At 39.5% G+C, this 17180-nt stretch overlaps 1 protein-coding gene across 1 annotated transcript in view; it reads left to right on the forward strand.

The window, feature by feature from the left end:
• Positions 1-331: 331 nt before the first annotated feature.
• FAM81B (family with sequence similarity 81 member B) overlaps positions 332-17180 on the forward strand; it is a 47183-nt gene continuing 30334 nt past the window's right edge. Inside the window, 5 exon segments of the mRNA XM_010993953.3 lie at positions 332-360; positions 362-459; positions 884-981; positions 4141-4205; positions 16273-16516. Of these exon segments, the coding sequence (XP_010992255.3) occupies positions 332-360; positions 362-459; positions 884-981; positions 4141-4205; positions 16273-16516 (534 nt within the window).

Below are 17180 nucleotides of genomic sequence, written 5' to 3' on the forward strand. Positions count from 1 at the left end.
CATACTTAAGATTCAGGAGTGTGGCAGCATCTCATTTTCTAATTTGATGGAAACGGGTCTCTTATCAAACTGTGAAGGTGAAACCAGGGGAAGGGTGTGAAATGTCAATTTAAAAATAACCATTTTGCGCCCACTGAGACTAAGAGTTAGGACCTCGTGATTTTTTCAACAATGAGCATTAAGGAAAACACTCGAATCTCCTAGATTCAGGGACTCAGAGACTTAAAAGTGTGAGGGCCAACCCCATTGACATCACAGGTCCTTCCTGCAGTCACAATGCTGCTGGGCCACCCCAGAAAGATGCCCCAGAAACATGAAAACTTTAGTCAGGATGCGATCAAGTTTCCTTGGTACTTTGGCTTTCTGAGAGAGAAAAAAATTTTTTTACACTTCTGTTCCCTTTCCAAAAGATCAGATCAACAAAAAATAAAGTCAGGAAATCAAGCGTCATGAGTTCAGGTATTTATCTCATGGATTATTCAAGGTCTCTAAATTTCTCCTACTTTGCTAGCTTATATTTCTCATTACATAAAAACAAGGTAATAAATCCCAAAGAAGATCCTCAGATGGCTTGGGCACAATAGGGTGTGAAATCACTTCCTTGGTCTAAATGAGGGCATCTCGACAAAGCTTCCTGACTGTCTCATGGAAGCACCTGAGGTGATAAGCTATTCTAGCTGATTGAGGTGAGATGGGGACCTGCTAGAGGTCTGGGGTAGAGGAGGAGGGAAAGGAAGAAGTGCAAAACAAATTGGAAGCCTCCCTTTAAACTTCGCTATATGTACAGAAACTGCCCTCAATTCAAAAAAATTAAAAAATTACCACCACTGCAAAAATTCACTTGCTGTGGTTCCTGATCTGATTCTGCATTCTGGTTGCCTAGATACAGATGTCAACAAAAGTGCCTCCCTGACTCCAGAGGAACAGCCGGATGAACCTGATGGCCCCCTTCCTGGCTCAGCCAGTGACCAAGAGAAGAAAGCAAGTACTTTTCGATATTCATGTTAAAAATAGAATATTTTGCTCAGCTTCTTTAAAGCTTAATGTTGCTTAGAGAGATCTAAGGAGTCCTGGAAGAGTTGCTTTCTTTTCATTCTCCCTCATTTCCTGTTTGTTCTGCTTTAACAAAGTGACTAATGCTGCAAAGAAAAAGGATCTCAATTTGTGAATACATTCACTGGACTGACTTTTAATATGTGGGGCTAAAAATCTGATGACTATTTTTGTGAAGATTCAAAAGGCACTATAATAAACTCAAAGTGTAGATGTTATCTTTAACATGAAAAGACAATAGCTGAATACAAGTTTTTACTGGTATGTACCTGTCATATATTCCCCATTAATTCAAAGAAGTAGTGTTTTTAGGCTTTGTAAGTCTCAAACACCTGACCAGCGGATACAGCCTCTTGTGACCAGAAGAGCACTAGAAAGCTAGCATAAAGTCAAACACTGATCTTTGCTATCTATTGGCTGTACCACGTATTTGGCTGCAAGACTTTGAGCAATTACTTAACCTCTCTGTTTCCTCTTCTGTGAAATGTGTTAATTAGACCTATTATACCAAGATGTGGAGTTTGAATGAGCCACTAAGGTAAAGGACTTAGGAAGGAAAGACTCAGTCTGATTACTGTCATCATATTATCAACATCTGTATGATTGTGAGCAAGCTCCTTGCTTCTCAAATCCTCAGATTCCTCACCTATAAAAATAATCACCTTGAATTCTTCCTTTAATAAAGAAGTATTTCGGTTACTTAAGGTAACTGTTGTTACCCATAAGGTAGAGGTAACGATTCCCACCCTACAGGGCTGTTTCAGGAATGAAATCCCATCATGCATGTGAAAGTATTTTAAAGTCCATTAAGCCACAAAGCATTATGATGAAACAGATGAAAACTAACACATGTAACAAGTTCCATAATAATCACAAAGTTGTCTGTGAGACAATTTTGATACTATTACATTTAGTCTGTAGGAATAGGGATGAAACAGCTGACTCCTATATTCAATTAGCAAAAATATAAAAATTTAGTCCTAGGTACTTAAAAAATTGCCCAGAGAAAAGAGGAAATAAATATGCCACAATGTTAACAGCTTTGCTCTAGATAGTAGAATTATAAGTGAGAATTTTTTTCTTTATCTTTCACTTCTCTATGTTTTTCCAAATGCCCCTCCATTGTCAGGTTTAACATTTGTTAATTTAAAAGTATGTGAGTTGTAGGGATAGACTGGGATTTCAAAATTGTAGAATAGATAAACAAGATTACACTGTATAGCACAGGGAAATAAACACAAAATGTTATGATAACTCACAGAGAAAAAAATGTGACAATGAGTGTGTATATGTCCATGAATGACTGAAAAATAGTGCTGAACACTGGAATCTGACACAACATTGTAAAATGATTATAAATCAATAAAAAAAGTTAAAAAAGAAAAAAAAGAAAAAAAGATTCTGGGGTGTGGAAAGATATCTAAAAAAAAAAAAAGTATGAGTTGTATGTGTGTTTTTAAGAGTATACTACTTACAGTCTTGCAAACAAGACTTAAAACTGAACAAAGTAAAAACAAAGCAGATATATATCCAACTGTTTCCCTCCAGCAGGAGAAGGGAAGACAATGACCCAGTAATTTAGTGTCATTGGACAAGATATTCATCACACGCTTTCATTCCACAAGTACTCACAAAGGACTACTAGGTGCCAAATGTACAAGACCAGGGACCAGCCAGTTGCTAAGGCAATTCCACAAACAATCTCCCACAGGCCGGGGTGTAGCAGTGGAGAGGTGAGAAGGAAAGATCTGGCCTCAAGTAGGTGAGGAGCCCAGGGCACAGTACTGTTCCAGTTGGAATCTGGAGTGAAAACACGAACCAGGGCAAAGACCAACTATGTTCTCTAGGGAATTAGGATGGTTTCCATATCATGGACATCTGGGCGCCCAGTGGATTTGTATATCCATTCTCTAGGGAAACACCTGGCTTCGGAGCATCAGACCCATTGCAAAACCCCACTTAGCAATGGTGAGAGAGGGTCTAAAGAAGAATCATGGCAACTCGCTCCATTCTCAAGCTTTTTCTGGTTGCCCATCACCAAGTGGGCTGGGTCATAAAGCCTGACTACTGTAGCTTCCTTCAAAATAAAAGTACCTGATTTTTTTTTTTCAGTTTTATTGGAGAAGAGAGATTTCTAATTAAGTTTCTTAGCCCTAAATTAAGAAGTAAAATGTGGTAGTTCCTAAGATGTTTGCAAAGGGAATGACTTTTGTAGTGTGTCTTAACATACTCTACCCACCATTATAGTTTAAAATAATATAAACTAAGAAAAAATACCCTAGGAACATATTTTGTTTAAGTTTTTAACTGAGGTGGAATACAATTCATACTCTTCCTACTGAATCCAATTCAATGATGGGCTATTAAAACTAGGATAAATCTGTGTCCTGCTTCTTTAAACTTAAAAAAAAATTAGAGCTTAAAACATTTTCAGCATAAGCAAAACAGGGAGTACATTTGGTATCCTCTTTCCTCCTAGAAATGCTGCAAAAGTTTGAATTTTCATGCAAATAGAACTTACTGGTAGTGCCATTTTCTTGAATTAGTTAAGTGTTCATATGGCCAGCTATGTTTACTACTAGAAGTTATGTACCCGTGTTCTGTACTTTTATTTCTCATTGACTCTAATAATCTGACATCCAAGTTTCTTAGAAAACAAAATTACTTGAAGAGACTAGTTTTCTAGGTTCTGGCTTTGTTTTTGAAAATTAGCAGATCCCCCTCAGAATTTACCATGTCAAGACTGTCACTGTTTGAGGACATCTTTAGTAACACAGCCAATAATCATTTGATATTTCATTTTTAAATTATCTAAGAATAATTTATGGCTTTGGCTTTTCCAGAAAGTTTTTGTTTACCTGTGATACCAAATCTATGAAATGAAACTCTCTAGAATCTTCCCAGAACTTGACTTTGGTTTTAGTCTCTAGAAGTACACATGAGGCATGTGCAAGATTAACTGGGCGGATGATCTGTAATCTACAGCATATATTTTGTTTTAAATTAAAACATTTGTATAAGAATAAGGTGGATAAGATTTCTCTGTAAAGTAGCTGATACATTTTAAACCTGTGACCTTTATTTTAGGTAACATTATCTCCAGCCAAAATGTCAACCAAGAATTCTACAGATCTAGTTGAATATGTTGACAAGTAAGTCTGTAAATTATAACAGCTTTAACTATTTAGCGTACTTGTTGATTTAGTTAGAGATTCAAGTGCCTGAATGAGATAACTTTGAGTTCATTTAAACTAATTCTCTGCTTTCAGATGGACTTCACTAAACCATCTCAGAAAGACAAACCTCTCTTTTTCCTTTCTGATTGACAGAACAAGCCAATTTTACTCTTCCTCTTTAAAATAACCTTTGTAGGTTCCTATAGATTTATGAATAAAATAACACAGTGTAGGCAATGAATGACATATGACAAGATCAGATATAGTTAACTGTGACTTTCAAAATAAAGCAAATAAATATGTTAACATTTCATGCTAAAAACTCAGGAATTTTGAAATGTAGGACATTTTGTCTCTGCTGTTTACAGTGCCACACCTGGAGCTCATCCAGGGAAAGGCTACAGAAGAGGGACAACTCTGGGGACTTGGAAATATAACATACAATTGGTACATGGGCATCATCCAAAAGGTCCTAGAATTCCTCTTTGTAAAGGCGAGATCACAGGGCAATGCATATTAGTTTGAGTTTCTATTTGAGTATGTCAAAGAAGGGTTTGGTCTGATGTGTCCATTAATGTTTTCAGGGCACCTGGAATTTAGTCTCAGGTCTTCTACTAAGTTTCTGTGTGACCTCACTCAGTCCCATATGTCTCTGGGCTTTGTTCTCTCATTTGCCAAAGGAGGAGGTTGGACTAGGAACTCTCTAAGACCCATCATACCTTTAAAATAATTGATTCTAACATGTACATCATGACCATAGAAAAAAAAATAAATAACCGAACAAAAGAAATGAATCAACGTGAAGAGAAAAATCTAAATACTGGATTTTCTTTTTTTTTTTTTAATTACCTTTAACAATGAAGATGGTAAAATGTTAAAAATCACTCATATTACATTATGTTCACAGTTCCTCAGTGAACTGAATTTAATGCATTCCAAACAGTTCAACCACAGTATATTAGCCCCTCTTTTCATGCTACCCATAATTTTTATTTGCTTATGTGACAATGAGACTATAACTTAGAGAAAATGGAACCAAACAAGAGGAAACTTTTTTTAATGTTTAAAAATATGACATTTGGATAGATGTCATTTTTCCTTAGTTAAGGACAGTGAATGTGGTATGCACAAAAAATAATTATCATAAATGGATATATTAGCTTATCTTGCCATCCAAGGAGAACATGGAGATCTGTTCCCACCTGACTCTTCACATAACTAATGGAAAATAGAAATCATTCTTCTAATATGTTAGATTTCGATATGAACCCAAGTGGATTTCTTTAGCCCAGGCTAATGATTTACATCAGAGGAGATAAGAAAAAATTCCTAGATAATGACAACAAACTTTAAAAAAAATCCAAGGAAATTTGTGCCATTTCTTGGGTTCCAAAGAAACTAAAATTAAGATATAGGAAAAGAAGTATGCTATAATTCAAAGCAAAAGTATGATGAAGATTATCTGACCCCAACATTCATTTCTACCTTGAACTTCCTCATCCCTTCCCCTGCTGTCTAAGTCACATATCCGAACTTTCAATGTACTGCCTGAGATGGCTGACTTTCTTTTGGTTGCTCCCCTCTAATCTCCCAGAGCAGGCTGCAAACTCCCTAAAGGAGGAACTCTCTGACCTTAATGCTTTTTGATACCCCTACAGTTGCCTGCCATGACGCACTGTATGTCTATTCTAAGGAACTGCAGTTGACAGATTTAATGGAGAGTAATGGTGGAACAATTGAATCTTTAGGGCTCTGCTAAGAGCAGTAGACTCTTAAGTAACTAATTAATTGGAAAAGCATAATGGCATTTGGGCATTTCAATCATCAGTACAGGTATGTTGCACTGACATGATGAATCCAACAAAGTAAACATAAAGACAGTAATTTTTAAAATAACTTCATCCTTCAAGTCATAATACTCATTGAATGGCAATAAACATATTGATAGACAACAGGGTTCTCACACAAGTAAAAGTCAGTATTCTCAGAGGCTCTGCCTTATGAATCATATAGATTTATAAGGCATATGTAATACTAAAACTAATAATAAAAACAACTGAAAAAAGTAAAAATCTAGCAACAAAAGAGATAATGCCTCTCCAGTGAGTGAGGTTTGGCTAGACAGAAGCACATTAAAATGACAGGCAGACTGAGTGTGTACAGGGCCCTTCTCAGCCACAGGCAGTTGGAGCAACACCCACACACTATTAGTACTCACTAAATGTTAGGTCATATTAATAATCCATGCAGCAGGGGGAGGCGGAATGCTTGCAATCATTTCTAGGACAATTATGGTGACATTATATTAAAGGCAGTAAATAATTCTGATTTCCGAATGTGTTCATAGATTCACAGTGAGCAGATGTCCACTGATTTCCTGACAGTGTATTCAATGCTCATTTAAGCCTAATCAAGCAGAAAAGCACCAAAGCCTTTTTTTCTTATTTTTCTTTTTCTTCTGCTGGTAGGAGCATTGCAGGGAGCCCAGGCACCTGGTCTACTCTTGAATCTACCTGTAATCAGCTATGTGACCTTGAGAAAAATCTTTGCCTCCTCTGTAAAATGAGGTGGGGTTTTAAGTGATGGATGATGAGGAGCCTGTGTCCCAAGGGCTGTCTTTGTTCAGGATAAGCTCCAGAACTCATTTCCAGAATACAGATTAGAGTCACCACTAACTTGCTATGTCTCACAATTTAAACACTCTTGTATGTAATAAAGTAAGTGATTAAGGCTTAAGAACATACATTATTCCCCCACAGGATTCAGTTGTGAGTGGAAAACAAATTCTGCCTATAAATCTCTTTTAATTTTGCTTCAATTGACCCCCCCCCGCCAAAAAAAAAAAAAAGAGTAAGTTTCTCACTACTGAATCAAATAATTTCTAAGGTCTTCCATCCCTTAGATTCTTTGGTCTTCAAAAACTGGTCATTATCATTTATTCACTTAACAAGTATTTACTGACCATCTCCTACACTCCAGGCACTATGCTAGGCCCTTGGAGAGTCTTCAGTGAACAATGACCCTGCCCTCATGGAGCTTTTGTTCCAGCAAGAGGAAGAGATACACATTGTTAGACAGTCTGGCCAGGGTAAGCCTCATTGAGAAGTTAGCACCTGAGCAGAAACCAGGAGATGAGAGAGTGGGCCACGTGGATGCATCAGGGAAGAGCAAAGTTGCTAAGGTAGGAACACTGCTGTGGTGCAGCAGAAACAGCACGGGGCAAAGATGGCTGGTATAGAAAGGAGGGAGGTATCAACCTGAACCACAATGCTATCTGAGCCAAGAAAATGAAGTTGTTTGGTACTGAGGAATTGTCCAGGCTGGGCTAAAGCCAATATATATCTCAGGAATTCTCTCAGGAGTGCCTTTTGGGAAGATGGGGGTCTGGCTGACAGCCAAAGAATGGTATTGAAGATTTGGATCCATAAAACTATCAGTAAGCCAAATGGGCAAAATAATAAATGATTAATGATTTCTACTTTTAAGTAGAATAGGACATTCAGGGTCTGGGAAGTATTTATTTTCAAGGTTTTTTTTAGCACCATGGCAGACATTTTATTATCCCATGATGCATTGCTTTTGTTACTACGTGATGAAGACAGATATTCACGTTACAGACACGAGAAAAGAAGACAAAACACCGCTGGCTGAGCTTTCTGTGGGCCAGGACATGATAGGTTAGAGATCTTTCGGGTTTTATTTTGCAGTATCGTATCCTTCTCTGAGGGCAACTAGGTCCTGGTGAGAAAGCTCAAAATAGTCTGCATAGCTTAAGAGAAAAAAAAAAAAAAGAACCTGGGGCACCCTAGGTTGTTAGCAAGATTTTTATTACCTGGCAGAACCTCTCCTACCCTGCACAGTTCTCTGGCCTCACTGACAATATTCATTATTAAAGCTTTCACCTCTTAATCTATGTTAATCAACTCATTTAATCCTCACAATAGCCCTAAGAGGTGGATAGTGTCACTATTTCACATGTGAAGACCCTGGGGTTCAGAGGAGTCAAATACTTGCCCAAGGTCACACAATACTATGACCAAGATTCCCACACTGTTTATGTTACTGCAAATCCTATTTTCTTAACTACTCACTATCCACATCCCACAACAGCTATCTTACAAACACACACACACACACACACACACACACACACACACACACACACACACACACACACACACACACACACACACCCTGGGACATCTTGGGAATCCTGGGACATGTTCACCTCCAGCCCATTCCTTGCAGCATGGAAGATGTGAATGCAGCCATATCTGATCTTCCTTCATGAGTGTCCCTCTGTAGGGTGTTGGCAGCCTGGACTCAAAGCATCTTAGCTGAGCCTGGCAGACACCGCCATCAGCCCCAGGGCAGTCGTTTATTCTCTCTCTAGTATCATCTCACTGTCCTCCACCTGTGATGGGCAAGACTCTGGCTTTGGGTGGACACAGCTACAGAAACTGGGCATTACCCACAGCACTCCCGTATCAGTCAGGGCAGGAGCTGCCCGCCTGAAGCTCAGTTCCTCCTGCCCCAAGAGGCTGTCTGGATTCTTGCCACACCTGAGAGCTTCTGCTCAAGTGTGACTACTGTGCTGAGGTCAGGCTGAGGCCAGTCTCAGTTCTCCAGAGCAGAGAGGGAGCCTCTCTAACCTCTGGGCCACAAGGAAGACCCTTCGGATTCCACAGAGAGATGTGAGCCAAGCAGAGGAAAGGTAACTGGGGTGAAAAATTACATAATGTTGGGAGCAAGTTTTACATATGTAGAGAAATATATATATATAAATATGTTATATATAACTATATAAATGTGTATCTTGAATATATATTTATATATGCAGAAGAATACATTTATATATATATACATACATGGTTCATAGTTACATATATAACTTTATATAAATATATCTTGAATACACAGTTATATTTATACACAGAGAAATAAATATATTTTATCTCTCTGAGAAAAACAAATATAACAGAGGTCTAAACTAATTGGTCTAAACAAAGCTGCTGTGATGTAGGAAAAAGAGTCAAAGGGGAAGGTTAAAATTTCCCAGCTGAGTTACAGATAATCTTCAACCTTCACTTTCTAAACATTGAGAACAATTTTACTTATGCCCAGGACTAACGGGAAGAAATGAGATAATGCTTATGAAAGTGGTATGTTACTATAAGCATTATGTAGAAATAAAAGAGTGTAATAATAAATTCCTTAAACTTTTCTTGGGCTAGATGTGCCCCACAAACCATTTACCATCTGTGTTAGTGTCCTGTGGCCGCCGTAATACTGTACCACAAACTGGGTGGCTTAAAATAGCAGATGTTTGCTGTCTCACAATTCTGAAGGTTAGAGGTCTGACATAAAAGTGTTAGCAGGTTGGTTCTTTCTAAGGCCTCTGAGGAAGAATCTGTTCTATCCATCACTCTTAGCTCCTGGTGACAGCCAGCAATCCCTGGTGTTGCTTGATTTGTAGACACATCCCTCCAATCTCTGCCTCTGTCTTCAGAGGTTGTTCTCCTTGTGTCTCACTTCATGTGGCCATCTTCTTATAAGGACATAGGCCATATCGGATTAGGGGCCCACCAACCCCAGGATGACATCAACTAGTACAACTAGTCACATCTGCAGGGACCTAGGAGGTGACATTCTGCGGTACTAGGAGTGAGGTCTTCAGCATATCTTTTTATAGGGGCACAATTCAGCCCATAACACCATCTAATCATTACTAATAGTTATAATAAGAACACACGTGTACAACCCTTGCAGACGTTCTAAAGCACTTCAGATACATTATGTAAATTGATACCCTTTAGCCAACTCGGTAGGGCTGGAGTCATTATCTCCCCAGGACAAGTAAGAAGCTCTCTTCTGGAAAACTTCAGAGGGGTCAAAGATATTAAGTGGCAGAGGCAGAACTTGAACACCCAATCTTCCAACTCTGAGTGTTCTTTCCCCTGGGAATTCACAAAAATAACACACAAACCCCAAGAATAGCAAGGTAATAGGGGAAGTGTCTCAAGAGCACCACAAAATGCTGTAAGAGCTCCACACACCATCACAATGATTTCCTGCTGCAGTTTGCATGTTTTCCCTGTGTCATCCGGACTCTACCATGTCCGTATTCACACAGGGACTCAGGAACACTGGCAACCTCAATGCCTCCATCTCAATGCCGGTCACAAAAGGTACATCAGTAATCCTATTATTTTAGTGAAGGTGTTACTGTACATGGGGAGCTAGCCTCGTGTATTACATAACTTGTCCCTGGAAAAAATCCACAACCAGTGTCTTTCTCCAATCTCCTCTTGGTCGGATTACTATTTGGAGTCCTCTCCTTTCCAGGATCCTCTACACAGACCCCATGCTGACCCAACCCCATTGGCCTTGGGCTGCCTCTTTCTGTTATAGGTTATTTAAAACGTGACTTGGCTGCCTCACCTACCTATAGCATTCAGCCTGTGTAAAACTCAGCAATGGAGGCTTCTAGAGCCATGAAAAGCCATCAGCCAGGGTGGCTGGGAACAAGCAAAGGAGAAACTATAGAAAATACATTTTCAACTTCATCACTCCATAAACATATTCACGGATTATTTTCGTGAGGCAGCAAAATAGTCTCTGAACCGTCACTTTATTTATTTCACTCTTCTTCTCTACAGGACTCTAAGCCCTGAGGACATAAATAGCCACATAATAAATCACACAGAAATGAAAATTCTCTTCAGTTATACCCTTTTGTGTTCTAGAAAAGGGTTCAAATTTTCAAATTTTTGTCTCTTGAGTATTACAGGTTACCAAAACGGTTATCAGAATCTCCTGAGTAAATTTAGCACTCTATTCACAAGAACAGAACAGGCAGGGAAGTGAGAGGCACCGTGTACCAGTGCGTCTGCCAGCAACAGCACAGCTGGTGTATGCCACACCAAACTGCCGAGAAACAGAATCAGAGTTTGTGGAAAATCTGTTCAGATTCAGCTGTCAGCTACAAAATCAATGATTTGTGGAAAGCCCAAATATCCCTCCGAAAAGGCCCTCTGGGAATACTTCCTGCTGTGGTTAGTAACTCCATCTGCACAGTCTGGGATATTCAGCCATTTCTTTCCTTTCCCAGTTAAATTTAGATATATAAGTCCCACTGATATAATACACTAATGAAACAGTCAATTTTTTAAATTCAAGGTTGCTATGAGTGAAGAGCCTCAGTTTTTAAACTTTTCGATGATCTGATGCTTTGAACAACAGTCTTATCAGGAATCTCTCTTAGAAGACCGAGAATATTCATGGGTTGAATGTTATTCCAGTCGCAGATGTAGAAAAGTCAATTGGAAAATAATATTCTCTTTCCTTATGGTGATAAAATAGGAAATATACATATAAGCTCTATCTTGATTTTGTAGAAATCATGCAAATAGAACTAAAAGAGCATCATTTGGGGCTTCATTAAGCATCATTAATAAACAATAATAATAACACTCCAATAGTAAATCTCAGGCATGAGAATAAATTTCAAAAAGGAAAACTCTCTACTTAAATATAAAATAAATTTAAATTTTAAGAACTAAAAGAAAGTAAATAACTACAGTTCTTCACTTATTTGTCACTTAACGTTCCGTGGTTGTAGGCAAATACACTCACATAGCACAGGGTGCTGCCCTGCAAGGCTTCCTTCAGTGTGTCAAATACCAAGAACATTGAGGTTGACCCTGAAGGCAGGACCACAGGCTGGCATCTGAGCAGACGTGGTAGCCCTGTGCCACTGGGCCCTCTGCTGGCTTAGGTCTGTTTCCTCGTGCTCTTTCTAGACACAGTCCTGCCACCAGCCAACAGCACACCAAAGAGTGAGTGCACATGGGCATCTTGTGAGCCTGGGCTGCAGTGCAGTTGTAAGCACTGGTCTCACTGCCTCCCACCACATGTTTCTACGTGGCATCTCAGAACTTACAGCCAGACAGCAAAGTAGGCCATTAGCTCTGTCTAAAGAAGAATGAACTGAAACCCTTGGCTGGTAAGTGCTGAAACCGATTTTCCACCCTCAGTATATCTTGCCTTCCAACTTGCCAAGCTGCTTCTGCTTATCTGCATAACTTGAAAGCTCATAGGCCACATTCCACATTTCAGCACTTCATTATATATCCTTTAAGACTGCCTTTACACTTTTAAGACTGGTCATGATTCACATGACCAGTCTTAAATAAGTCAGTGATGGTCAGTCTTTAGAATACATCAGTCATCTATGTGCTCATTTAAAATACACATTCTTGTTCTTCCTCTCACCCCCCAAATTATGATTTAGTAGGTCTATCTTGGTGCCAAGGAACCTGCATTTTAGCAACTTTCCTCCCTTCCCCTTCTAATGATAATAATGCAAGTTTCTTTGCAAAAAACCCTGAATCAGACCAAGTTCTTTGAGGGACAGAACCTTTATATATTGTGTATGGACTAAAGTAGACATCTAGCAAATACTTACCAATATATTTCTATTTCAACTGATATGTTTATTGGTTAAGTTATTAGACACAGATACAGTGCTTTCAGTTGCATGTAACAAAAACTCCAACCAAAATGGCTTAAATGTAAGGACATTGATTAGTACACATCAAAAAATCTAGTTTGGTTAATTTGGAGGCTTAACAACATCATCAAGCACCCAGGTGTTTTCTCTCCTTCTTCCCTGCTATCCTCTTTCCCCTCATGAACACAATATGGCTGCAGCAGTTCCAGGCATCACACACAGACATGACAATATCCAGGGAAAAAGAGGGAAATCTTTTCTTGGATATCTCTTCTTAAAGGCAAAGCAAGCTTACCCAGAAGCCCCACAGTAAGTTTCTCCTTGCATCTCATCGGCCAGTATTACTTCACATGCTTCTACTAAACCAACTACATCTCAGCCCAGAAAAATGAGCTCACCATGAGTAGCTTGTGCCTCCTCGCCCTGAAGGACATGGGGGACAAGAGGATGCACCAAATCAGGCAGCAGCAGAATGTTAGGAAGGTAATCAACAGTGTCTGCCACACTGGGAACACCTAAGAGAAAACAAATTCTAAATTTTGGGAGGAAGGCAGAATGATTTGTAAGTGTCTGTGTAGAATGGAAGACAAGATTACACACTCTTTCACTGGCAAATCCAGGCTGCACATCATCTAGAGGCCAGAAAGCAGCACCAGCTCCAGAAAAATAATGAGCAAATCTGCAGTATCTGCAGTCCACCGTTGGGCTACGTGTCACCATCAGCAGGGCCTGACATCCTCTTCCCTTCTGCCTGTGACTCATGCACCCAATCCAGGGAAGCACTGTCAGCACATTGGGATTTTAGAGGAACGGATTTTATACACCGGAGGTTGCATCTGGTAGTTTTCCAGAAGAAAATTTTTGAGCCAAATGAGTGGTTGTTGGAATATGACTAATGAAACCCTTAGCTAAGCCTTCTCCACTCCTCAGATGCACAGGTGATAGGAAAGATAAATCTCACCCAGGCTGAAGCTATTTTATACCACTTGAGAGAGGAAACTGTAAACCTTGAGGCTTTAGCAACTTTTAGCTGTGAGGAATCACTTTTTCTTCCAATTTTCTAACAACTGAGCCTTAAGGGAACAGTCTGGCCAGAGCAATCAGTCAGTCAGTCAACAAATATTTAATGACCATCTAGTATGTGTCAGGCACTCCTCTCAGTGTCGAGGACATGGTAGAGAACAAGTTAGATACTGTGCCTGCCCACAGGGAGCTTTCATTCCAGTGATGGAGGGCAGAAAATAAACACAAACAAGTAAGTAAGATGATTTTAGGCAATGCCAGATATTATGGAGAAGATGAAATGGGGTATTATGATAGAAAGTTACTTAGTAGAAGGTTTACCTCAGGAGGGGATATTGGAGTTGGTACCTAAAGAATGGGAAGGAGGAAGCCAAGAAGACACGTTTGGGAAGAGCATTCCAAGCAGAAGGAAGAGCAATTGCCAAGGCTCTGAGCTAGGAACTGCCTGGCATGTCTGACGAACAGAAAGAAGGCCTGTGTGGTTGAATGAGTGAATGGAGGGAAGAGTGGGAGGAGATGAGGTTGGAAAAGAGAGGATGGATAAGGCACCAGAGGGTTTTAAGTAGGCAAGTGCTACACTTTTAGAGAGACCACTCTAGCTGCGGGTGGAAGGATGCACTCTTTGTGAGAAGGCAAAACTAGAGGAGATAATGGTGGCCAGGACCAAGAAACGAAGAAAGAACTAAGGAGAGAGTGGCTATGGATCCTGGGGACACTTCTATGTGTCATTTCTACTGCCACTCTACGAGGTCACATCAGTATCATCAATCAAAGTGTGTCCCCTGCTTCTGCTTATTATCTCTTGGAATAATAGGATAGTAATGATGGGAGTAAAAGTTAACATGTAATTTTGGAGTCAGACAGACATGAGTTTCAAATTCTGACCCTGGCATCTCCAAGTTTTGTGACTGCCCCTTTTACTGCCTGGTAAATTTCCTCAATCTGCTCTCCCAAATCACTAATTCATTCTTCAACTATGTCCTCTGTCATAGTTACATCATCTTTTATGTTTCCTTATTTTAACTATTATATTTTTCATGCCTAATATTTCTCCTTGTTTACTTCTGGTTTTCTAGGTTTTGTTTTCATTTTGCTAATGCCTTCCTGTATCTTCACTATTAAGACCTTTATTAGCCTTTTAAAAATTTCAGGTTGCATATATTTCAGTACTTCTCTTTTGTGGGAATCTGTAATCCAGTGGATTGTTTATTTGTTGGCTAGTTGGTTTTTGAAGACTGTGTTCCTCAAATGTCCTAATACTTTGGCCTGTGAGTTCATTTTTCCCTGAAGATTTCAGCCAGACCCTGGTCGCCGATGAAGTCTTGTCAGCTGCAGTGAGCTCAAGAGGTGGGGTGTGGATGAGCCCCGGGCAGGGAAAACCACAGTCAACCACACCCCATCCTACAGAATAATTTCTCCCACCAGGAAGAAGAAACATTAGACGTTACTGTCCCATCTCTAGGGCATATGGAGGTGGTGACATTTTATAGTATATGGAAAACGCTTTGACTTTGTCTTTTTTCACAGCTAATCTAAAATAATTATAGGAAAAGATACTCTTAGCAAAGATTGCTAGAGATCTGAAAACTGTTTTGTCCTTAATGCTAAGATTATTTTATTGGGGTATAATTATTATGTATTAAAATATACAAACCAGAGTATATTTCTGGATGGGTTTGGCAAATATAATCAACTATGTGACAATCACCAAATCAAAATATAAAACTTTTTGATGTTTCGGAGAAGCCAGTTAGATAACAGTGATACTGCGGCAGTTTTGAAGTGACCACAAATTCTTTGATACTCCATTTTTTAAGAGGTGGAACCTAATTCCCCTCCCCTAGAGTGTAGCCAGAACTTGGTGACTTGCTTCCGGGGAATGGACTAAGCAAAAGTGATGGGTATGACTTCAGAGATCAGGTCACAAAAATAAGCAAATTAAGTAAAGAAAAAGACACCACAAAAATTAACTTGTCCTTCCAGAAGTTTACTTGTAAAAGGAAGAGGTAATTTGCTGAGGCCAATAGAAGCTTCAGGGTTTCATATGTTTCTTTGTCCTGATACTAAATAGCCCTAGTCATTGTGTTTTCCTTTTCTAATTCTTTTTTTTTTTTTTTTACTTTTTATTGAACTTCTGACACTTTTATCTTTGCCTTTGAGTTATTATATCTTTCAGCTGTTAGAAAGCTGCCCAGTTTTCAATACAGAGTTATCATGCATTAAATTAACGTGCATCCAACTTGGCTTGTCAGAATGGTGGATAAAATACAGAACAGTTCCTGCTTGGGAAACATGAAAAATACATTATACAAGATCAAAGCATAGTCAGACCTGCTTCTCAGATGAGACCTAAGCCAAGACTCTAGCCATGCAGGTGTTTCAAGTCCTACTAGACTTCTCCAAGGGGAGAAAACACAGGCGTAGAAGTGAGGATGACAGTTCTGGTTCTGCTTCTGGTCCCTCCAGTTCATGCTTGTAACGTCCCTGGTGTTTCCTTTTCCTGCCCAGGGGTCGTTCTTTTCTTCCTGCCATTCCACACACCCAGAGACGTCAGCTGGAAGACAGACTCAACAACCAGGAGCGCACCATCGCTTTTCTCCTTGAGCAGGCCTTCCGCATCAAGGAGGACATCTCTGCTTGTCTTCAGGGAACCCATGGCTTTCGGAAGGAGGAGTTGCTTGCCAGAAAACTTCTGGAAAACCACATCCAGACCATCACCAGCATCGTCAAAAAACTCAGCCAGAACATTGAGGTAGTTCTTTATTTCCCATATTGCTTGACAAAGATTATCAACAACCAATGTCATTTTTCAATGAGAGAAATGAGTCACTATTGTTTAAGTTTAAACAATTATAATTTTGTTGCCTCAGAGGGAAACAGTCAATATTTCAACTGCTCATTTATGCCATAAATAGAAGGAAATTCTATTCAGAAAACATTTGTTGAGTGTCTCTTTGTGACAGCAAAGATAATTCTTTAACATTATGTCAGATGCTGTGCTAAGGTGCTTATTTTAGTCTAAATCTCTCAGATTCTGTTAATGTAATCATTTCAAACAGGCTTTCATAAGGCAGTGGCAATGCTGGTTCATAGGCCCATCATACCCTGACCCCAAAAGTCTCTTTTATCCCATCTCCCACCCCTCTCTCCTTCACTCTGGCCACACTGCTCTTCCTAAAACACCCCAAACTTGCTCTGGCCTCAGGGCCTTTGCATGTGCTGTGCATCATCTTCCCCCAGACACTTTATGAAGTGTTCTTCATCTCTTTCAGGGCCCTGCTCAGAAATCACTGTATCAGAGAGAATTTACTTGACATGCCATAAAATGGCCCCTCTCCCCACCCCAACAGTCACAATCTCCCTTAGGCCCTCCATTATTTTTATCTACAACACTTATCACAAACTGCCATGGTCTA

This window comes from Camelus dromedarius, chromosome 3, assembly GCF_036321535.1.
Source record: "Camelus dromedarius isolate mCamDro1 chromosome 3, mCamDro1.pat, whole genome shotgun sequence".
NCBI classification, from domain to species: Eukaryota; Metazoa; Chordata; class Mammalia; order Artiodactyla; family Camelidae; genus Camelus; species Camelus dromedarius.